The 25025-nt window shown below is 39.9% G+C and overlaps 1 protein-coding gene across 1 annotated transcript; it reads left to right on the top strand.

The window, feature by feature from the left end:
* Positions 1–4: 4 nt before the first annotated feature.
* BMP3 (bone morphogenetic protein 3) lies at positions 5–24784 on the top strand. Its single transcript, XM_007165608.2, has 3 exons — positions 5–329; positions 16416–17326; positions 24593–24784. Exons 1-3 carry the CDS (start codon positions 5–7, stop codon positions 24782–24784), a joined length of 1428 nt encoding a protein of 475 aa, XP_007165670.1.
* The last annotated feature ends 241 nt before the right edge of the window (positions 24785–25025 follow it).

Raw genomic sequence — 25025 nt, 5'->3', positions numbered from 1 at the left:
CGCTATGGCTGGGGCGCGCAGACTGCTCTGTCTATGGCTGAGCTGCTTGTGCGTGAGCCTGGCACACGGGCAGAGACTCGAGCAGCATTTCCCGGAGCTCCGCGAGCCTGTGCCAGGCGACCGCGCGGCAGGTGGCGGCCCAGACCCCCTCCCGCAGCCGCTCGACAAGGTGTCAGAGCACATGCTGCGGCTCTACGACAGGTACAGCGGCGGCGGCAGAGCCGAGGCGGCGCGGACACCGGGGTCCTCGGAGCGGGGCTCGCCGCCTCGGCTCCCCCAGCCCCTGCGCGAGGGCAACACGGTTCGCAGCTTTCGAGCAGCAGGTGAGTGCCCGAGGCGCCCCCTTTCCGCGGTCCCGCCCCAGGTGTCTCCCGGGACCCCCACGGCTTCCTCGTCTGCCCTGTGTTACCTAGAGACCTTCCTTCGCCCTCCAGCTGCCCTCCGAGCCCCTCGGTCCTGTCACACCCGCATTCCGCCTGTGAGTCAGCCCAATGGTAGAGTCCGAATTGAGAGGGAGAAGTGGAGAGAAGGGCGCCGAACCCTGGAGGGGGTCGGCTGGAGGAAGTGTGTGAAAGAAGGGAAGGGGCTGCCCCCGCCCCCCCCCCCCCACCGCCCACAGGGTCCTCCTGCCCTGGGTGTCTGCAGCTTCTCTGGGGTACCTTGTGCTGATGTTTCTTAAGTCGGTCAGCGGAAATTCCCTTGGACTGGACTTTAGCCATGTTTACCTAGAGGCAGATGTCATTTTATGCCAACCCCGGGGCACCAGAGAGAAAAGTCACACCTGAACTAGATGCCTTCCCTCGGGCTTTTAGACAGTCGCTTCTCCAGACCTTGCACCTCCTCTTAACTCGCGTCCTCTGTGTTACTATATTTGACACTGTCTACTTGATAGTCCCTTGGTGGCAAACACACAAACTAAACCAGGTGCTTGCGTGTTTTGATTATTTAAAACCCATCTGGGCAAATAGGGGCTGTACCACCCACCTTGGGAGGAGCTGGGAGGGAGGGGAGCAGCCGTGGATGTAAACACCTCTTGGAATCCGCCGATGAAAATCTGCTCATCCCGTTTTTCAACACACAGATCATTGCGGACTGAAATTCATGGCTTAACAAGGTTTCTCCTGGCCCCTGCGGTGAAGCGAATAACTTATGCTAACAGCCTGCCTCCCTTGTGCTAACAGCTTGAGGGAAAGTTTCCTGGACTCTAACACGCTTTATGTGCTTTGAGGATGCACCAGGCTTTTTTGTTCACTACATTCACGATAAAGGGACCTGTCTTCAGTGAACCGTTGAAAAATAGCCAAGAACTTCAAGTAAGGGGGCCATGCCTCATGCTCTATCAATTCTGTCAGAATCACTAGAAAGAAATCTCCCAAAGCTTTGATATGTAGGACTCCTGGAAAAGAGGAACACGAAAGCATCCATCAAGGAAAGCCCTAGGTTGACACTGTAAATATACTCTAGAGCTCATAGGCATGATGACATTTACAATAAACGTGAATTATGCTTTCTAATGCAGAAGTCTTCAGCTATAGTCTGAGCTGAACCAGATTTCACTTTCTTCTTAAAACCATGAGCATGATCTATAAGGAGCTGGCCTTTGCTACGGAAACAGAAACCTGCTCTGGTTCATCCACAGTGTGTCAGCCACTTGAGAAGGCTGTCCTGACAGCTGACCACACCAGTGAATGCCCTGTTTACTTTAGTGCAACTCCAAGGGCAGCGCTCAATGAAGAAGTAGTGTGGGAGAAACAAGGGTAGTTGGGTGGGCAAGGCAGGTGGCAATAATGAAGATACTTGAATCATTCTTATCTCGATATTCATTTTCTTGGCACTATTCCTAGGGAGTAGCTGAGGTACCCAAAAGGTGAATAGTATTTTTGGTATCAGCAAATTTCATTTTAGTATGAATCACGAAGTTTGGAAGTAGCATGTGAGTTTGTTTCATTCACACCTATTGTATAGTGTTTTTGTATGTTTGTTTTAGACTGAGGGAACCATGAGTGGGAGATGGATAAGGATTTGAATAACTCAGGCCCCATTTACTTTTTTGGGTCCAACTCACTCCATGCATTATAATTTCAGAGTGTCCCTTATCAGCCTTTCTGTACTCTTATACCATCAAATGATAAACTCTGATACAGAGGCCAGAAGTTCCCTTGAAATGATGAATTGCAGCTTGAAGCATATATACAAGGCTGCATGCCCTGATAAGAAAAGTAATTCCTTTAACATCCTAGAGACTGTCTTAATGACTTATTCATCAACTGTAGACACTGGTTTTTGTGGAAGCTCAAGTGTCCTGTTACTACCTTGGAGACTCCTGGAGAGACTGTTCGCCTTGGACCCCTTCCAAGAGTGTTTAGTTACTAACACACTAGAAGGACCTTATTATGAGGCAGTTCTGGCTTTAGTAAGGCAGGGCTCCAGGAAGGTGCTAAGGTTTTCGTGTGTGTCTCTCTCCTTTGTCCATAACAGCATTTCTGTAACATCCTTCATCTTGTGACATATGTTCTGATGCAGGCGAAAGATGCTGTCTGCATTAATAAATTAGATATGTTTTTTCTAGTCCGTAGTGTTTAAGTTTCACAACGCATGGGCTTCTCCGTACCAAGGATGTTACAGATTTTAATGGGAGGTCAGGTGTGTGCTGTATCTATGAAGTGGCTGCTGTTCTGGCAGACTTTCCCAGTGCTTATTCAGGCTGAGTTATAGCCTTAGAGCCCTATTTGCTCCTTGGAACATACCTGATTAAAATTATTTATTGTTCTAGACCTAGAATATCTTTGGTTGAAATTTAGCTGCTGTGGTCTCCCTCTGATTACTTTCTACTTAAACCATTACTTGATGGTGGGTGGCATTCATCCTAAATACACTTTCTGCTAACCCTTTTCTCCTCCCTCAATGGTGTGCAGTTGGTGTGCCAAAACCGTAAGTTTGGAGAACTCATAAGTCTTTCTGTGATGTGTAAGGGTTTACATAAAGATACGTTTTATCTTTCCCTTTGTAAAAGGTAATTTGCAAAATTATCGATGACAGAGAAGTTCGGCTTTAGAAAAACACACTGTCTTAAAGGAAGACAAGAGGGATATGAAATCAGCTTTTATTTTAATCTTAGCTTAAGTTGTCCTTGGCTTCTATGTAATAAAAGAAGAGTGTTTTACATGAGGTTTTCTCCTGGCTTGATCCTTTAAGATACATACTTTGTGTTCATTAGTTTCTCATCATTTCCATAGTCACTTAATCTTATTTTTCTTAATCATAAATTTAACCTCTTTAGGGAAAGCAATTAAAGCACAGATGTTCTTATTAGGAAACTAACATTATTTTAATTTATGACATGTAACTACAAAAATGGTTGCATTTCAGTGGATTTATGTCACCTTTAAAAAAAAAAAATGACACAGATTTCATAGACAAAAAGAAAAGAAAATTGAGGAAAGTCAGACCCAAAAAGGAATATTTTCCTTCAGTGAGAAAGGGGAGAGTCTTTCCTACTGTAACCAAAAGTCTTTAAAAATGAAGAACTATAAAGTGACATGTTTCTGAAGTGCAAGTCTAAAATGTAAGGCTTTAGAAAAGATATAATTAAGGGCTAAACAATCATTCCAATAGGAGCCAGTCCTGTAAAATGCATGGGCCAGTGGGAAAGCATCATTTTTGATGGATTTGATGGCAAGGGGATGTAATAACTTCATTAAAACACAGTTACCTTGAAATTTCTGGCACCTAGAAACTAGGCTTGAAATTAAAGCGTACTTAGATTATCTGATGTTTTTATTCCAAGAACAATAGTACATCTGGAGAAGGGGAGCTGGATGTGCAGCTGCTTTGAATTACACACTACTTTGAATACATGATAGCCTTTAATGAAGTTTTTACTGTAATAGGCAAGACAGCTTTACAATCTCTGACATTTAAAAATCCATAATACCATGAATTCTTGATTATCTATGCTAATGGAAAAGAGAAAGAGAATGTATTACATAGAAAATAATTTAAATTTAGCTTTTTAGTATAGTTTAGACATACTCAAAGAGACCAAGAGACCACGAGGGTCAATGAAAAACATCCCCTAAGCAGATAATTCACTCGGGAAATATTTGTACATTAAAAATATATACATAATTAAGAATATATTAAAAGGGTTACAGGCATTTTATCTAAGCAGTGGAAATTTATAAGCACTTGATTGACCCAGTTAAGATTTTTCTAAAAATTAAATAGAGATGTAGATGTCAAACCTGCTCTTAAGCATTTTGGAATTATACAATTTTGTATTTGGAAGAGGCTTTAAAGAAAGCAAGTCCAACCCCTTACTTAAATGGAAGAAGAAATGGGCATCATGATGTATTTGCCAGACAGTTTTTCAGACATACTGAGCTCATCTCAAAACCTATGATTTCTAATAATCTTATTTTCTAGGAGAAGATTTTTTAAAAGAGGGTCTTTAAAAGATGTTAACAGGTGTTACATAAATTTGCATTCCATGGTCAAATAAGTTTGGGAAAAATGATCAGTTTGCTTTGGGACCTTTCAGGTCCTTTAAATGTTAGTGGACCCTCTTAAGAGTGGATCACTTTCTCCCCAAGAGAGCATTTTAGAGAATTATGGTTCTAAGATATCTATTTGGGGAAACATTGGTTCAGAGCCTTCCTAATTTCTCAAGAGAGAAGATATGCAAAATTCAAGTGAATATTATGACTGAAAACTGTCTCGTTTCTCATTTGTTTATTCAGGATGTTTACTTACATTGTTAGTTTTTGGACTTGAGTCCAGTTGGCATTGTACAGTTGGCCCTCCACATGCCTGGTTACCAGGGATCCAACTACAGATTGAAAATATTTGAGGGGAAAAATTTCAGAAATTTCCCAAAGGCAAAACTTGATTTTGCTGAATTATAAGTACTCTAGAGATGGTTTAAAGTGTACGGGAGGATGTGGTAGGTTATATGCAGATACTATGCCATTTTATATAAGGGACTTAAACATCTGTAGCTTTTGGTATCTGCAGGGGTCCTGCAACCAGTTCCCTGCGAATACCAAGGGCCGACTCTACCATCTTCCTGATTAAATATCTTAAATTTCTCTGAATGTAATTTTAGAGTTTCTGTCATTAAATTTTATTTTGCCTGTTTCCCTATGAATTCTCCTTCATTGTTTTCTTCTATAGGATTAATATTTATTATTTTACATCTAATCTGGTATTATTCTTTTAAAAGAAAAGCTACTTTATTTGTGGAAAAATTCACTAGAGATCATGCACATCACTTCTTTAAGGTTTTACCACAATTAATCCTTGGTTATAGACACCTATCAAATCTCTTATATAATCCCAATTTGTTTGCTATATTTATTAGATATACTAAAGCTCATACCTATCAAAAAGCCTAGTGAAAATTATTGAGCAACTTCGCATATACTTTGTATTTGCTATTCAGGATTTTTGTGCTCCTACGTCAGAAATTTTCTCCTAAAATTTTAATGGTTTTCTCATATATCCAATGTGTATACCCTAGTAATCAGTATCTTAATAACTTTATTTCAGTGGTATGGTGGAAAGAAGTTTGGCATCACAAATAGTCTCTATTTGAACTTTCCTATGCCAAGTTTCAATTCAGAGTGAATTTTTAGGATTATGTTATGAACACATGAAAATAGAATTTTGTAATGGAAACACTGACATAGTATTAATCAAGTGACACAAGTATACCAGGATAATATCTACTTTGGACCATGGTAAACCATGGCAGTATGACCGAAGAGCCCTCATCTATGGAATATATTTAAAAATCCATAAAATTGCTAGTCTATTCATATGTTAGTAGTGGCTGTGTCCTAGAATATTTTCAGGGATGATATTATTAAAGGCACGAATGTCTCTTTATTCATCTGAAACATCAGCATGTAAGTCATAAAGCCAATTGACCATGGTGTTTTATTGACTCCTTCAATGATCTACCTTCCTTTACGACCCATCGTTTCTTGGCAATAGAACCACAGTAAATGCAGTGCCTTGATTTTATTTGGGCACACTGTAAGTAAAAGTGTTTGGACAAACTGATCCTACTGTATTACCAACTTCAGTATGTTCTTCTTCCTTTATTGAGTGAGTAAATATTAAATATTCCTATTAAATATTATAGTAAGTGTTAAATATTCCTTTTATAAAATAATTGCATCCAATAGCTTTAGAAATGAAAGCTTCTTTGCCCAGTCCTCTGATTTTACAATTAAAACTATTGAGGCCCAACATGATCCTCTTTGCTTTTCCTTCAAAGAAAATTTTAATTTAATTGCATGGAATTAATCTAAAGACTGTTTGAATTGAGTATAATTGCTGCACTTAGGCATGGGTTAAGATAAATGGTTTTCAAGAAGAGAATAAATTCCTAGAGTTTCAGTTTTTCTATTTCCTGAGGCTAAGCATTAAGAGATCTAAATGCTAATCTTGGCTGAATTGCTAATTAATAAAGTTATCTAACATTGCTAGGCCTAGTTTTGACATCTATCAAATGGCTTAAGTCACACCTACTGTGCTAGTCTCACAGAAAGATGATGCAACTTAATTGAAAAAAATTGAGTGTGAAAATGCATTAAAAGTTTGGAAGCCCTATATAAATGAGGTATTCTTAATATTTGGAGATATTGTTTCTCTCTAGCTTCCCACCAAACCTTAAACCTACGTAAAACATTAATAATTGCAATTGTTTGTAGCACAAAGGATATATCTGGGTAGCAATGTAAATATGAAGCGGTAGTAGTCCTCTTGTAATACAGTCTATGCTATGCCAAACCTACATTCAAGAAACTACTGTTTCTGTCCTGACATTGGTGGCTGCATGCAGCAGAGTTGCACCTTTTTATAGTGATTTCTTGAAGTTCGTTTTTCTCAAAGTATGGTCCCTGGATTGGTAGTAGCAACATCACCTGGGAATTGTTAGAAATTCTCCAGCCCACCCAAACCATCTGAATCATACTCTGAGCGTGGGGCACACAAATCTCTGTTTTCACAGGCCATCAAGGTGATTCTGATGCATATTTGAGACGCTCTGTTCTAAGCTCACGTCTCTGGAGTTTTGAGTATCTTATAACCAGCGTCTGAAATCTAGGATTGATTAACATTCTAGCTGTGGTCTCATCTGGCCCTTTTAGTGGGCCTTTCCCCCAGACAAATGGTTTATTAATTTATGTAAGGGTAACTTTCTTTCACTTTGGAAGGTATATTAATGTCTTTATGACAGTTTTACCCTGGGGAGGAGTTCAAAAGTAAGTTGATAAAGACGTGTTACCCTTCTTTCACAGCTGCAGAGAGTTTGGGGCCTGATAGGATTGCTAGAAAGAGGATGATGGGACAGGGGCCAAGTCTCTGGAGGGCAAAGAGCATAGCTCATGTCATGCTTGTATTCTGAAGGCCTGGCATAGTTTGTCACACAGTAGGCACTCAGTAAATATTTCAGTTGACCTGAATTAGATGTTCAGAGGACTAGATAAGAAAAAATAGTAGAAAAGCTATTTGCCAGGCAAAGGATCCTTTAAAAAGAAACTTGCCATGAAAGAATTTCCCATGAGGCACTTTACCACATATACGCTGAACGGCAAAACTATTCTATTTTATAGACCACTGTTCTTGTAATGCTTCTTTTCTGATGAACTGAAACTCCATACAGTATTTATCCCCAAGAAGGCCTTGTGCTGACTTGAAAGTTTTTTCACTTGAAAGCTTTTTCACTTTAGTGTGAAGTAGGAAACACTTTAGAATCTGGTAAGTTTATACCGTTGCTCATTCAACAAATTTGACAAGTAGTTTTCAGGATATCGATGCTCCAGACCGTGCAAAGAACTAGGAGTTCAAAACTTTATCTGGACGTGGGTCTACCCTCCGAGAGCTCACAGTCTAGGAATGCCCTTGGATGGAGGCGAAGAGCAGATAAACTGATCAGTGAACATTTTGCTGTTCTAGAAAAACATACATTATACCATCTTTGGCCATGTTTTACTTTGGACATAGAGAATGGTTGTTTTGAGATCCCATAAAAGTCAGTCATTTGACTGTAACCCTGCAAGAAAAACCACATTCTGACTTTGTGTTCTATTTACAATCTCTCCATCTCACCTTTGCCCGGAAACGGAAGGTGGCATAGAGGATCTGCAGCCTTGACTCCATAATCTACAGCAAATATTCAGCCAGTGACCGTGGGCGTATATGGCCCTGTCCTAGGCACCCCTGCATTTCTAGCAGCTGTGCTTTGTTTGGAGAAAGAGGTGGAAAAAAAGAGTTGTTCTTAGTTACATATTTTCTGTATGACTAAAATGTTTTCCCTGCTTCCTGGGGATTTAACAAATCATCAAGATTTCATTTAGTCTATTTGTTTTAAAATCAGACTTTACATAGAAAGCTTTCCATTGTATATTCTATTTCCCTTTGAAAACGTTCTGTGTGGGCCAGCACGAAGGTGACCTTCCACTCACCACTCCCTGGGCACTGCCCCGGCTGTTCCCTGAGAGGAACTGAACGGTCGCAATAGTACAGCTGGTCCCAAGTCACAGTTTCCTTGCTGAGCCCTTGGTCTCATGAGGTGCAGGTGCTTTCATTTCAGATGAAAACAGAAATAGATCTTCTACCTTTATCTAATAACCAAACTCCTTAAAAAGTCCGTATAGGTAGTACAAGACCTGGGGCTCCTCTCCAAAATCAATGCTCACCAGCTGGCTGGCTTTTATGGTCCTTCATTTTTACATTTCTACAATGAATAGGTTGGACTAAATCTGTTTATTCACAAAAGAAGCATTTATTGAGCACCGCTTAAGAGTTAAGCTCCATGCTTGGGACTGAAGGGTCTGATGTAATTACTACAGAGCCTTGTCTTTAAGGAATTTATGGTCTTAGGAAGGAATAACAATATAATGAAAATAGTAATAGAGGAGGGGTCTGAACCGAAGGAGTGGGTTGTCATGACAAGCTTGCCTCTGCTTTGCCTTAAAAATCGAATCCGGATAATAATCAAGGAGAACTACGTTGGGTGAAAGCATTTCAGGGAGAAGTGGCAGCAGCCGCAAAGTCCTAACAGATGTGCAAAGGAAAGTATGGCTTGTTCCGAAACTCACCTGACTTCTAAACCCCTTTCCAATTCACAGGTATTATGACTCTAGAAAATTCAGAGTAAGATTATCATGCCAATGGCATGATAATCTAACTAGACCACAGTAGACACATTCTCAGCAAGGAAAATCCAAGTTTGTGCTAGTGCCAGCAAACAGTAAGAAAACAGCACCACCTATTGGTAGTTATATTTTGGCATCAAAAACATTTCCTTAGGAAGAGCTGGATATATAGCCTGTCGTAGTTCTTTGCAAGGGATCTGAGAGGTTATCTAGTTCACTTTTCACACCTTCCCTACCATAAAGAGATCCTCCTGTAATAGTCTTGAATTATGACCATCTCTCTTCTGTCTGCCTGGTCCCACAGGGGTCTCACCCTCAGGCTAGACACTTAGAAAGTCATTACTTACGTTGACCTTGATTCTGGTTCCATTAAGCTATCACCTTTAGACTTAATTCTCATCTTTGACACTGACAAGAAAAAAACCTGATCTCTCTGCAGCCCCTCAAATATTTGCAAACAATTCTCACGTCAACGATTAACCTTTTTTTTTTTCTTCTTCCAGAGCACGTATTCTCTATTTAACTCAAATTTGTAAGAAATAACTTTAAGACCAACATCTTGGTTACTTTCCTAGTTGCTCTCTTTTATATCAATAAACTAGTTAAAATGAGAGCACCCAGAATTAACCATGCAACTCTAGATAGAATTGGATTGGCGTGGCACAGTAACGTTCTCTAATACCTGAAGACTACCAAGAGCCTAAAAATACATAAACTATTGTTTTGTAACCTGATAACATCTGCCATTGCTTTTTAATATTATTATTATATGTTTGTTCTTATTAACCAGAAAGTATACCTCCGTTTCCGGATTCATCGATTCCAAATAGGTAAGTATCGGAATATTTCAGAAGAATAGAAAAAGTGAACACGAAAGCATTTTCCATTCACTGATATTTCAACATAGATATCTTCTTCACAGATAAGTCTGCTACTCATGGGGAAGAGAGAGAAGGCTACTGCAAAACTCCTGTTGTTAAGTATACGAGAAGATATTTTTTGAAAAGTTAAATTAATATAAAATCTAAAAAAGCATGAGAGTAATTGAATAGATATTATTACCACATATTTCAACTTGCAGGGAGGTATTTATCTTATCTTATATACTCTACTGCACTCATCTACTCAACTCCATGCAGCTCTCTCACTACTCTTTTTGTCCGTTTATAAAGACTAAGTATTTGTTGACTTGCTTTAGGGAAAAGAGCATTGACTTGCACGGAAATGAAATGCTTAAAGTCAGGGAAGGCAAAAATAAAGTATGGGTTAAAGAATGTTTTGTGGAACTGTTGAGACTTCTAGCTCATTGTTTTAAAAGACGTAGGGAGGAGGGAGATCTAGGGCAGGCAGAGGTAATGCGTCTCCTCATCTGGGTGGAAATAGCAAAGGCATCGAGTGCTACGTATCATACAACACCTTTAGTTAGGAGCTGAATGTGAATTGGCCATTCCTTTTCTGAATTTCGGCAGCTTAGGTGTCCGTGAGGCCTTCGAATAACTACGTTAATCTGGGATATTTTTATAAGTTTCCATTAAACATTGGAAATATTGCTCATGCAAAATCTTCCAGATGTCCAGCACTGCTTGTGGCTAGAATGTGCTGCTTTTACCTCCTCCCCAACACTCCCTTTTCCTCTCATTTTTTTTTTTAATTGAAGTATAGTTGATTTACAATGCCGTGTTAGTCTCAGGTATACGGCAAAGTGATTTAGTTATACATATATATATATTCTTTTTCAGATTCTTTTACCTTATAGGTTATTGCAAAATATTGAGTGTAGTTCCCTGTACAGTAGTTCCTTGTTGGTTATCTATTTTATATATAGTAGTGTGTATCTGTTAATCCCAACCTCCTAATTTATCCCTCCCCACCTTCCCCTTTGGTAACCATAAGTTTGTTTTCTGTGTCTGTGGGTTTATTGCTATTTTGTATATAAGCGCATTTATATCTTTTTTTAAAAATTCCAAATATAAGCGATATCATATGATATTTGTCTTTCTCTCCTCATTCTTAAAAGTCTGGTTAAAGGTTGCATCTTCCCCATATGTCCCTCTTCCCCATACATGGGGAAAGTTCATTGCTCCCTCCTTTGTGGTCCAAAAGCATAGTTAATACCTTTGACTTTGACGGAAAGTAGCATCATCACGGTGTAGCTACCTGCATATTAATCTTTTCCCCTTGTCCTGGTGTGGACAGCAGTGGCCACTGGGCAGCCCTGGGACCCAGCCAAGGGTCCAGCACCTAATAGGTGTTCAATTCATATTTATTAAAGTAAAACATTTGTTTTGCTTTAGTTCCTGTTCTTTGTTGGTTGTAGTGGTTGTATATGTGTAATACACAAATAACACAATTGAAGCTATGTGTATAATTGCTTTGCCATAAAGCACTGTTGCTCAACTGCCCATTTAACTCTATTTTAGAGCAGTCTGTTGGTCTTAGACTTTTGATTGCAGATTGAACTGATTAGCTACAGCTGGAGGGAAAATTTTAAAGTATTCACCAAAATTATCTTAATATAATATGTCCTTAATAAAGGAAGGTGTGTTGCATTCCAAGAAAATAATCTTTTGCTCAACTTACATTTTGGTTTGCATATTCATGTTTAGCAAATTCCTAATTCTTCACCGCCTTTGAAAAACAATGCCTTTTTTCTTTCCTTTTGGGCTATATGGCCACAAAAATGGTGGTCATTCCACTGTCCAAGAGAAATTTACTTTGAACCACAGATGTGAGCCACATATGTAATTTTAAAATTTTGGTAGCCACATTAAAAAATATGAGAAGCGAAAGGAGGAATTAATTTCAATAATATATTACATTTTAAATGTTCTGCGCCCACACCAACAAGCAATTCTTGAACACCAGCAGGGGGTCTGAGAATTCAACTGAATTCTCCCACCATCTACCCGAAGACAGCATCAAATTCCCTAGGTAAAGGGCTCAGTCCCACAGGACTGTCCTCCACTTCAGATGCCAGCCCCAAACCCAGGTTGTTTCCTGTGCCTCTTACCAAACTAGCTACAGATTGGAGTTTCCCACAGCCTCCTCCTTGGGTTTGGTTAATTTGCCAGAGTGGCTCACAGAACTCAGGAAACCCATTTACTCACTAGATTACCAGTTTAGCATAAAAAGATATAACTCAGGAACAGCCAGATAAAAGAGATGCAGAGGGCAAGGTAGGGGAAAGGGCTTGGAGATTCCATGCCCTCTCTAGGCATTCCACTCTCCCCAATCTCCATTTGTTCACCAACCCAGAAGCTCTCCAAACCTTGTTTTTTAAAATTTTTATGGAGGCTTTGTTACCGAGTCCAAGTTCGCTCTGCTCCCCACAGGACAGGACAAAAAATTGGAGACAAGGTGTTGAGTCAAGGAATACACTTTATTTGGAAAGCCAAGAAGATGGCAGACTAGTGTCTCTGAAAAACCATCTTATCAGGGTTTGGATGCCAGTTTCTTTTATAGCACAGAGAGGGAGAGGAGATGAGGAAGTAAAGTAAAAAGGCCATAAGTTTTGCGAATATCCCCTGGAATGGCCAGCCTCGGGGAGGGGATGTGTTAATTTCTTCTTTCTTGCAGCCATCCACAGGTGGACAGGGTCAGGATGCTTCCCTGAACAAAGGCACTTTGGTTTAACATTCAGGCAGAGGGGCAGGGTTCCCTGAGGCAGGCCATTATGTACAGACAGTATCCTTTTAGTGAACAAAAGCAGCAGAAAGCAAAGGTTAAAGTAAAAGAAACAGATCTGATATGTAGTCAGATTTGGCTCTTCCCTGTTACAGCTTCATTATGTAGGCATGGCTGATTAAATCATTGGCCACTGGTGATTAATTCAACCCTCAGCCCCTCTCCCCACCCCAGAGGTGGGGATTAGAGCTGAAAGTGCAAACCCCCAATCACAGGGTTGTTTCCCAGGCAGCCAGACCCCATTCTTAGGTGACCTCCAAAAGTCACCTCATGAACATAACAAAGGACACCTTATGGCTCTCATCACTTAGGAAATTCCTAGAGTTTTCCGAGTTCTAGACCAGAAACGGAGACGAAGACCAAATATGTATTTCTTATTATAAATCACAGTATCACAACATTTAACCCAGTGTATCCAAATATTATGATTTCAACACGTAATCAATACAAAATATATTAATGTGATATTTTATACTAAGGCTTCGAAATACAGTGTGTATTTTACACTTACAGTACATCTCAATTCAAACTTAAGTGACTAGTTGCTATCCTAGTGGACATTGCAGGTCTAGTTAGCTAACATTCATTGAGTTTTTTCCTAAGGGCTATGTGCATTACCTGCATTCTTTCAATTAATTCTCACAACAACTCTGCCGTTGATACTATTGGGTTCATTTTACAGGTGAGCAAACTGAGACTCGAAGAGTTTAGGTAATTTGCCTGAGTACAGCTATTGGGTGTGGTGGAGCTGAGGCTGGGCCATAGGGCTTTGACTTCAAACGAAGGCACTGAATTAAAATTAAAGCCATCAGAAGAGGCAATATGGCAAGTTCTGTGACATTTATGAGACGATATTGAAGATTAGACACAAGGCGGAGGCTGGTTAACATCAGGGCACAAGGTGTCTGGAAACGTGTGTGAAGGAAGGAAATATTTTGAAGCAAAATGTAGGGGAAAGGAGTAGGATTGGTTTCCCCAATAAGACACGACCACCCACATCCCTCCGAGTTCATTTCTTCCCTGCCACTGTGTTCGTTTGGCAACCATCTGATTGCCACATACTTAGAACAGAGTGACTTCTCTTCCTTCCATTTAAAACTTCCATCTGGGTAAAAGTACACGCTCTTTGAATGTATGAATTAAAAGTATGAATTAAAGCTAGAGTCTGAACAAGTCTGATGCCATGGCTTTGTTATAAAGGTCTGTAAAATATTATCCTGGTGTCATGGATTATACAAACATTCACAAATGGCAGTTTACTCCTTTTCCCTCACACAATGTTAGAAATGAGTAAAATATGTTTCCCACTGCACTTCCCTTATACGTGGGGACTCAATGAACTCATTTTAAGTTTCCAGATCTTTATAAAAATGTTTTTACTAAAATATGTTTTTGATCAAGAGCATAATTTCACGATTGCGTGTATGTTTCTGAAACAAATATGTATATGAAACAAGTGTATGGAGGAGGGCCCAGGCTCTGGTGACCGATCCCAGGACAGGGGATTCTTGAGCCTAAGCTCAGCCTTACCATTAGCTCATTAGATGATCTCAAGAACAGGAACCAATTCTGCCCTTACTAATCAATCGCCCATTCTGTTACTCTCTCTCATTTCTGCATCTGAAGACTTGGAAATACAAATTGCCCAGTTTCAATAATTTTGTTGCACTCTACAGAAGCAATTCAACTCCTATATTCATGTAATGTCATAAACTTTAGACAAGCTCCACAACAGCACTAATTCTTCATGACACTTTTCGAATGTGTGACTCATATTTTCAGATGTTATCTGAAGATGGAGCTATATGGTCTCGCTTACCCACCCTCATCCTGCACCGTTAACTTTGTGAGGAAGATGGAAGAAGGGGTAATCCCTGTATTACGGTTAACACCAGCACTAATAACAATAATAATTTATACTTAAGAAACACTTACTGGGCCCCCTGAACTGATTTGCACACATCTCATAATTCTGATGACAGGAGTATTATTCCATTTAATGAATGAGAACACTAGTTACATAGTTAATAAGCAGCTGAGCCAGGAATTGAATCAAAGTGAATTTACTTCCACTAATGCTTGTAACCAGTAGGCTAGACGCTGCTTCAGATAAGATGCTATCATGGCACTGTGCCAAAATTACAGGAATAGTTCTTGGCAGTCTCATAATTAAAAGCCAGAACTCTCAGCTCTCATACCACTAAGTCTACAAGTGTGTTTCAGTAAAGGAAAGAGAAAATTAGTAAAAATGGCTGATCCTTGCTTTCATCTTCATCCAGTTTATAAAATTACTCCTTTTGTTTAATTGTGGTGAAAATTACATAATTTAAGCATAGCTATTTTTAAGTGAACAACTCAGGGGCATTTGGTACCTTCACAGTGTTGTGCAACCACCAGGTTTATCTAGTTCCAAAATATTTCTATAATCCCAAAGTAAAACCCCCTACCCATTAAGCAATTTCTCCACATCCAGTCCCTGGCAAACACTAGTCTGCATTCTGTCTCTATGGATTTACCTGTTCTGGATATTTCACGTAAATGGAATCGTACAACATGGGACATTTTGTGTCTGACTTCTTTCATTTAGCACAATGTTTTCAAGGTTCGTCCACATTGTAGTATTATCAATCCCTCATTCCTTTTTATGGCTGAAAAATGCTCCATTATATGACTATACCACATTTATTTATCCATTCACCCATTGATGAACATTGAGTTGTTTCTACCTTTTGGCTATTGTGAAGAGTAGTGCTGCTATAAACATGCATGTACGTGTACTTGTTTGAACACCTGTTTTCAATTCCTTTGGGTTTATACCTGGGGTAGAATTGTGGGGTCATGTGATATTTCTATGTTTAACTTTGAGGAATTGTCAAACTGTTTTCCACAGCAGCTGAACCATTTTACATTATAGCCAGCAATGTAAAAGTGTTCCAATTTCTCCACATCCTCACTAACACTTGTTATCTTGTTTTTCTTATTATAGCCAACCTAGTATATGTCAAATGGTACCTCATTTTGGTTTTGATTTACATTTTTCTGATGACTAATGATGTTGAGTATCTTTTCATGTGCTTGTTGGCTATTTGTATATCTTCTTTGGAGAAATGTCTATTTGATTCCTTTGCTCATTTTTTATTGGTCTGTTTGTCTTTTTGTTTTGAGTTGTAAGGGTTATTTTTATATTCTGGGTCCTAGATTTTATCATATATATGATTTGAAAATATTTTCTCCATTCTGTAGGTTGTACAGACTTTCTTGATAATGTCTTTTGATGCACATAATTTTAAGTTTTGATGAAGTCCAGTTTATCTATTTTATGGATTTATCTACTTTTTTGATTTATATGTTATTTTCTTACTTGCACTTTGGGTGTCATATATAAAAATCCACTGTCAAATCCAAAGCCATGAAGATTTTACGCCTATGTTTTCTTCTAAGAATTTTATGATTTTAGTACTTATTTAGGTCATTCGTTCATTTTGAGTTAATTTTTGTATATGATGTGAGGTAGGGATCACGTTTACTCCTGTTTACTTTCTTCTTTTTTTTTTTTTTTCTTCCTAGGGACCCTTGAAAATGAGAAATTGCATATTTTTAACCTGACTTCTCTAACCAAGTCTGAAAACATTTTATCTGCCACACTGTATTTCTATATTGGAGAGCTAATAAATATCAGCCTGAGTTGTCCTGTGTCCCAAGGATGCTCACATCATACCCAAAGGAAACACATTCAGATTGAGCTCTCTACATGGATCCTCAAATCCACCGGAAACCAAAGTCAACTCCTGGGTCATCTTTCAGTAGATGGAGTGAAACTTCATCGAGATTTTGTTTCCTGGTTGTCGAAAGACATCACTCAACTTTTGAGGAAAGCCAAAGAAAATGAGGAGTTCCTCATAGGATTTAACATTACTTCCAAAGGACACCAGCTGCCAAAGAAGATAACACCCTTTCCTGAGCCTTATATCTTGGTGTATGCCAATGATATTGCGATTTCTGAGCCCGAGAGTGTGGTATCAAGCTTGCAAGGACACCGGAATTTCCTCACTGGAGCTGTGCCCAAACTGGATAGCCATATCAGGGCTGCCCTTTCTACTGAACGGAGGAAGAAGCGCTCTACTGGGGTCCTGCTACCTCTGCAGAACAATGAGCTTCCTGGGGCAGAATATCAGTATAAGGAGGATGGGGTATGGGAGGAGAGAAAACCTTACAAGACTCTTCAGACTCAGCCCCCTGAAAAGAGTAAGAACAAAAAGAAACAGAGAAAGGGACCTCACCAGAAGAGCCAGACGCTCCAGTTTGATGAACAGACCCTGAAGAAGGCGAGAAGAAAGCAATGGATTGAACCTCGCAATTGTGCCAGGCGATACCTTAAAGTGGACTTTGCAGATATTGGCTGGAGTGAATGGATTATCTCCCCCAAGTCCTTTGATGCCTATTATTGCTCCGGAGCATGCCAGTTCCCCATGCCAAAGGTAGCCATTGTTCCTTGTCCTGTCCTTCCTATTTCCACAGAGTAGAAAGGCACAAGTTGAGTGTGTGTTTTCATTAACAAAATCCATCTGGACCTTTATTCTTGCATTCTGAAGTGTAATAGGTAACATGGTTATGCTTGGTTTCTCTTTAATGGTTGTTAAAGTAATACGAAGTCAATATTGGTATGAAGAAGGATATGAGAAAAAAATGTATGTGTAAAGCATGTTTTTTGCATTGTTTCCAAACACAGTGCATATTCAGCTACCTGGTCACATGTGAATCTGTGCTGGTCCACAACAAGCAAGCGCCAAGTGGTAGAAGGCTGATCTTTGAGGGGGTATTCAGGGAATGAGTGAATGTCATGAGAGCAAAAGGAAGGACTAATTGGACTGATGCCCTGATTCAGAACATTTTTGATAGTCTCTTGTGAGATGAATTGTCATGGGGCTTAGCACCAGGGTTGGGCTAGGAAAACTTGCCTCATGAAATCCACCAGATGCTTATATCATTTGCTTCTCTGATAAATATCAAAACAGGAGTCAGAATAGGGAACGATGACTCTGTAGACTTCTAAGACCCATTTCATCCGGTCAGAGCTTACCTGTGCCTCTTCCAAAATCGATGGACTGAACTTCCTCCTATCAGTACTCAGAATCCTGACAGATATATTCTCAGAAGCCTTCCCAACCCCACCTCCATCTTGCACAGCAAGTCCCAGTGACTGTTCTCTTTGAATTTAGAGTTAATAAAACATATTTGTACCCCTTTGCCTTCCGTTAAGCTTATTGCTGCACTTTCATTCTTAGCTTGTTAACAATTTGAATTATACAATGAAAAGTGTTCCTAGAAATAGAATTCAGAGGAAGAATAAGAGTGGTTTTTTTGTTTCGTTTTGTTTTTGTTTGTTTGTTTTTTGCAAAACTTGAAGTGAATCAACTTCTGCTATTGTATGTTGATGGAGGAAAAAAACCCTTTGCCTCAAAAAGTGACCAACTTCTGCCTACAGATCTTTAAAGCAGCTTGTTCATGTTACAGGCCTGTGATCATTGGGATGCTAAGGGCAACACACCCGTAAAGCAAAGGGCCGACTGAACAAGACCAGGTCAGCCTCAGGGCCAGGACCTTGATTGAAATCCCATTTTCCTGTTACAGTGTCTCAGGAGGATGAGCTTTCTACACTTTCTCTAGAAAGTGAATTCCATGTTTTGTCAACACAAACACAAAGTAAGCATTATATACATTGATAATGACATAAACTGCCTTATCTTGTCTAAATATTTATAAAGGACATTTTACTGATCAAACGAAACTTGGTCGAACTGGGATAGCATTTAAAACACACAACAAAGATGCCAAATATAACAGGCAGTGATGAATCTTTATTTTACAGTGTGGCTTGCTTGGTGGCATTGAGAGGCAGAGATGGATTCAAACTGTCTCTAAACTTGGGATGACTGATTTTAAGTGGGTCTCTGAGTCTTCCAAATAATTCCTCTCACTCTCATAAACTGTGGTTTCTTCTAGGTAGCCTGGGGAAGGAGTTTCCCTCTTTCCTCTTGACTCCAGATTTTAAGACCCAGGGAGCCATGATAACGTGGAGATACTTAGTCAGTTAGCTTACCTGGCCTGGTCTCCACAATTACCCCAATTTACCTCTCCCATTTCCTGTTGGTTCCGCTTGCTTTTCCTGTTCAAAAACCTTGCTTCCATAGATCTTCATTGTGGCTCTCAGTGATCTAAAGAATAATAATTCAAAAACTTATGAGCATTTTAAGACTAGAAGAGATAAGTTTAAGGAAAGAAGTGTGGTAGTGCAACAGAATGATTAAATGTGCATGCTCCATCATAGCTGTGTTTCTTTTTTTTTTTTAATTTTTTTTATTTAATTTTTTTTTTAAGGAATTCCTTTATTTTTATTTATTTATTTATTTATTTATTTATTTATTTATTTATTTATTTTTGGCTGTGTTGGGTCTTCGTTTCTGTGCGAGGGCTTTCTCTAGTTGCGGCAAGCGGGGGCCACTCTTCATCGCGGTGTGCCGGCCTCTCACTATCGCGGCCTCTCTTGTTGCGGAGCACAGGCTCCGGACGCGCAGGCTCAGTAGTTGTGGCTCACGGGCCTAGTTGCTCCGCGGCATGTGGGATCTTCCTGGACTAGGGCTCGAACCCGTGTGCCCTGCATTGGCAGGCAGATTCTCAACCACTGTGCCACCAGGGAAGCCCCATAGGTGGGTTTCTTAACCTTAAGATGCCTGCAATTTGCCTCAGGATCTTGTTAATCTGTAGGTTCTGATGCAGTGGTTCTGAGGCTCGAGTCTAATATTCTATGTATCTCACAAGCCCCTAGATGTTGCTGGTGCTACTGGTTCACACATCATACTTTGAGCCGTCAAATCCTTTTGCCTTAAAACTTGGTTCCACCTCTTACCAGCTTTGTGTTTTTTGTATTTTTTTTGCTGGTGGGGGAGTTACTCAAACTTTCTGTGTGTTAGTTTTCTCATCTTTGAAACAGTTACCGCAGTAAATAAAAATATCATAGTATCTACATGATGAAAACAGTGGGAAAATGAGATCATAGGTCACCTTGTGCTTAGTAGGCACTCAATAAATTTTTGCCATTGACATGATTATTAATGGCAATTGTTTATTATTATTGCTGTATTAATGGCCAATGGACTGAGGAGAATAGAAAATCAAATGTAGGGGACTGAAGAAAAACCACTTAAGAAAAGGGATCAAAAGAATAAAAGATGTAAGACAAGAAAAAGTTTTGTATATGTTTCTTACCCCCCCCTTTTTTAAAAAATTAATTAATTTATTTATTTATGGCTATGTTGGGTCTTCGTTTCTGTGCGAGGGCTTTCTCTAGTTGTGGCAAGCAGGGGCCACTCTTCATCGCGGTGCGCGGGCCTCTCACTATCGCAGCCTCTCTTGTTGCAGAGCACAGGTTCCAGACGCGCAGGCTCAGTAGTTGTGGCTCACGGGCCCAGTTGCTCCGCGGCATGTGGGATCTTCCCAGACCAGGGCTTGAACCTGTGTCCCCTGCATTAGCAGGCAGATTCTCAACCACTGCGCCACCAGGGAAGGCCCCTCTTACCCCTTTTTAAACATCACAAAACTTCAAACTGGATTCTCCCTTCGGTCCAATAGTCCATAACCTCTTTGGAGGGTAACAGAATCAGGAGGGCATTGGTTGCACCACTGAACTCATGATAATATTTGTCAAAACTTGAGATGGCATCAGAACTATAGGGAGACGTAACAGGGATAAGGTTGTTTTCTCTCTGAGTTGGAGATTTCCTTCTGCCAAGTTGAGAGTAGAAGTTTGGCTGTGATGTGGAGTTCTCAGTCTCTCATCACCTTGTGTGGATCTGCTTTTCAAGCTTTTTAGTGGTTCCCTTTAAGTGTTCCAGGCTTTGTGTCTTTCAAATGGTACAGTCACCTAAAGGATGGGAAGTGTGAAGCAGTGTGAAGCTGTGACGTCAGGGGTAACTAATCAGTGTTGCTGTTATCAGCGGTGTCCAGCATGGTAAGCAGAGTAAACTATTTCAATAAAAATATAGTCTGAAAAAAAAATATATATATATATATAGTCTGAGCAACAGAGGAAAACAAGGTCTCTGACCAGATCAGTACAAACACATGTGGAATAAGTGAGGTGCCAAAGAACTCTCAGACTGTAGATATACATTTTGCCCCAGAGAAAATTTCTCGCAGGCCAGACTCCTCTGCTGGCCCTCCTTCCTTCTGGCCTCCTGAGTGAGGGCCTGCTCTCTAGAGCGGGTTCTTTGTCTGCAAAAGTTGACAACCTGTCTGTAATTCAGAACAGCTGTGTTCTGCCTTTCCCAAATTCCAGGCTTTGCCCTTTCACTGATTCCAATTAGATAGTTTCTGGGCTATCACACCCATGTGGGCTGGATTGGAAGAGTGTAGAGCGAAACCCCATGGCCTGAGTCAGGAATGAAGGCTTGGAGCTGATGACATACTCTCCCCTGCTAATGCATTTGTAATCAAATTCAACTCGAGGACATCATCCACAGCTTGGCAGGTGCGGGCCTGACCACTGCAGATTTCATTCACAGACACGGCAGCTTGAATTTTTCTGATTTCTAGCCCCTACAGCCAATGTGTCCTCCCAGGGAGAGAGACCCCTGGCATTCTGCCATGAGATGAGAAATACCCATGTAGCTTTAGCCAAGCCGTATGCTTTTGCCTCCCCTCACCACCATAAAAGAGATGGAAAACAGAGATTTCAGAAGAGAATGATTGAGCCATTGTTGCTGACAGAGGTCCAAGGGAACCAGCAAGGATCGGAGGAGTGAAGGACTTTTTGCATGGAATGGTGCAAAGGCTGGGAATAGCAAAGACGCAGAATTAGGGAGCAAAGAAGCTAAACGCTTTGAACCAAGCATCCTATATAAAGAAGAAATTCACATGGATGAGGTCAAAATGATGCACCCTCAATTAATTTCCTGAGGTTTCCAGTTCCAATCTCTGATCATGAAGATGAACTCTAAAAATCCTAAATCTTGATGTACCGAGTTACCTAAGCAAAAAATTAAAAAAAATGACCTAAACAGATGTCCATGTCATGTTTCACCTTCAATAAAAAGGGAGACTGGGGAGAAAAACAACACAGGTTTGCCTTTGTCATCGCCAGGTTTCTTAAGCTACGTAAAGAGAGTCCTGAGAAATGTAATCGGAGCTCAAAAACAAACAAAAACGATAAACTGGCAAATGCTCCACACTAGCAAATGACCGCATGGATCTTTTGTGCATGATATAATTATTCCTGGTCATGGCAGCTTGATCAGAGAACTTCACAGTGAGAAAAAAGGGGACAGCTCCCTCGAAAACAGAGAGGATACTGATAAGACACACCAGCAGGGAATCAAGGGCTTGCACCTGGATTCCAGTGAGCCCACCAGAGACAGCTCATAGTTCCTGAATCTATCATTTGTGAGTTAGAGCTTAAAAAAAAAAAAAAGACAGGAATTTTCCTAGGGAACACCCATGAATATTTTCCATATCTGCGCCAGGTCATTTGCTCAGAACCTTTTATTTTTGTTGATGGGAATTATTTCCGCAGAAATAGGTACAATGGAGGGTATGTTATTATTTATAAGTATTTCATCCATTTGGCAAGTATTAATTCAGTGCCTAGAGAGCCAGCTCTGCTTCAGGACTAGCCGTGCACAGCAGGATTTATGGATCAAGTCCTCGTCTACTTAAATAGATCTACTTTATATGAAAATTAAATAGTATAGGAGTCAGTAAAACATTAACAATAACAGAATATTGTCGTAAAATCTATGGTTTTTAAAAAAATCCTTTGGAGCATTATCATATGCTGTTTGGATGATGGAATCTTAAAAATAAATTAGTAGAGAAAAGTGTAGCTGCAAAAGTTTTCTTTAGAAATCACCAATAAGAATAAAATAGCAAACAGTGGCCATTGAGCCCTGTTGTACAATATGGATTGCAGTTTGTCAATTACACAGACAGTATTGATGCCACAGGGCACATGATATGCAAAATAGAGCAACATAGACTTTTTTTTTTTTTAAACTATGGGTTTTTTTGTTATTGTTGTTTTTAATTTTTATTTTTTGGGCACATGATGCAGCATGTGGGATCCTAGGTCCCTGACCAGGGATCAAACCCAGACCCCCTGCATTGGAAGGGTGGAGTCTTAGCCACTGGACCACCAGGGAAGTCCCAGAGCAACATAGACTTCTTATCCTTAAGGGGAGAGAATACCTTTCTTTGCAATGCTACTTAATTGTAAGTTAACTACTCTTCTTAACACACACTTAAAATCTCTAGGAAGAAAGAGTAAATAAGGCAGCTGGCCATCATCAAGACTAATTTTAAAATAATTTATGCCTGTTAGCAATAATGTTGAAATCTAATGTATGGATAATTTTTTTTCACTAAGATTGAAAGATGAAATGAGACAAATCAGATTTGCCCTTTTTCTGCCCCCCTTCCCCCAATCCTATTTTTTTTTTTACACTGTGCCACCTTTCTATATTATTTGCTTCTTCCTTGGCTTGTATATACTCTTAACCTTTTAACTTGTTCCAGTTTCCCATACTGGGAGTTTTAGGTGTGTAAAATTCGAATACCAATTAATTCACTGGGGGCAGAGGTGCCTCTGAAACGTGGCTCAAAATCTTAACATTAGAAAACCGGAGTTTTGGCCTAAATCCCACTCCTGAATTGACACATGATCTCTGGCAAGTTACCAAGTTCCTGTTTTTAAATTTGTTTGAAACAAAACTGGTTTCATCTGCTTAAAAGAGACATTGGGGAGAACGAATGTTGAAAATTGTGGCACCGCTCATGAAGACGTTCTTACCACTCTGGCGATACCTAAGCATTCCGGGCTTGGAAGAGTGACCCGTCTTCAATGCTTAGCAGAGCTGGATGATACTCTCTAGATAAAACCACACGTCTCCGTGGATGTTAATGATCCCATTTGGCATTTCTGGGGAACAGCTTTTACCCAGGTTTCTTTGGTCAAACTTCTGACAGCTATGGGATAACCTCAGGCCCTCTAGATTATTCCCTGAGGATGTGCCCGAGACTTGGAAGACGCTACAACCTTTAAGTCTGAACCCACTGAGCAACAGTGACCCCCAGTGGCCAATTGTGTAATCACCATCAATTCATCCTGGCGGTAATCATTAACTAAATCAATGCCTCTCGACACGCCGGTGTTATTTTTAAAACAAAGTATAAATTTCACTATAGCAGTGGCAAAAATATCTATGTTAAATAGGTTCTTGTTAAGGGTTTTTTATGAGTAGCATAGGATCAAGATCAAATTGTTTCCGTTGCAATCCTGTTATCCAAAACAACCTAGGGTGTATTAATCCATCCTCTGGGGAGTAAGTCATTTTTAATTAAACGATTCTTGCTTTAAAAACTGGATTAAAATCCTCACTCTACATGTCTACATGACTTTAGACATGTCGTTTAAGCTTTCTGAGTCTATGTCTCTACCTGTAAAATGTACGAGATCGTTGTTTTGTAAGGATTAGAAATACTACACAGAACATGCCTGGCACTGAGCCGGCACTTAGTAAATGACAAATCACCGTTTTGGTGATGGTGATATTGGAGGTTGGGTTGAATGTGTAATGATGCCAGGGCTTTAGTAAGCTGTTGAAACAAATTCATAATATATACATTTTAGCGATGAGGGCTGGAGAGCGGAAAAGCAGTTCCACCTAATTGGTGTTCTCCCTTTTCTTTTCCAGTCTTTGAAGCCATCAAATCATGCTACCATCCAGAGTATAGTGAGAGCCGTGGGCGTCGTTCCTGGGATTCCTGAGCCTTGCTGTGTGCCAGAAAAGATGTCCTCGCTCAGCATCTTATTCTTTGATGAAAATAAGAATGTGGTACTTAAGGTATATCCAAACATGACGGTAGAGTCTTGCGCTTGCAGATAACCCGGCAAAGAACTCATCTGAATGCTTAATTCAATCATTAGTTTATTTTTATGGACTTTTTTTTTTTTTTTTGACACTGCCAATGCCTTTCATTTCAAAAGATTTTGTAATAGTCAAAAGAGAATGAGTAAATACACTGATGATTTCCACCAGGGAGAACCGGACTATATCTGTTTCTGAATGTAACTCAAAGCAAGATTTTAGAACATATGGACATCTCTTTCTTTAAAAAAAAAAAAAA

The sequence above is a fragment of the Balaenoptera acutorostrata genome, chromosome 5 (genome assembly GCF_949987535.1).
Source record: "Balaenoptera acutorostrata chromosome 5, mBalAcu1.1, whole genome shotgun sequence".
In the NCBI taxonomy this organism is placed as follows: Eukaryota; Metazoa; Chordata; class Mammalia; order Artiodactyla; family Balaenopteridae; genus Balaenoptera; species Balaenoptera acutorostrata.
This window is presented reverse-complemented; position numbering and strand designations above follow the sequence as displayed.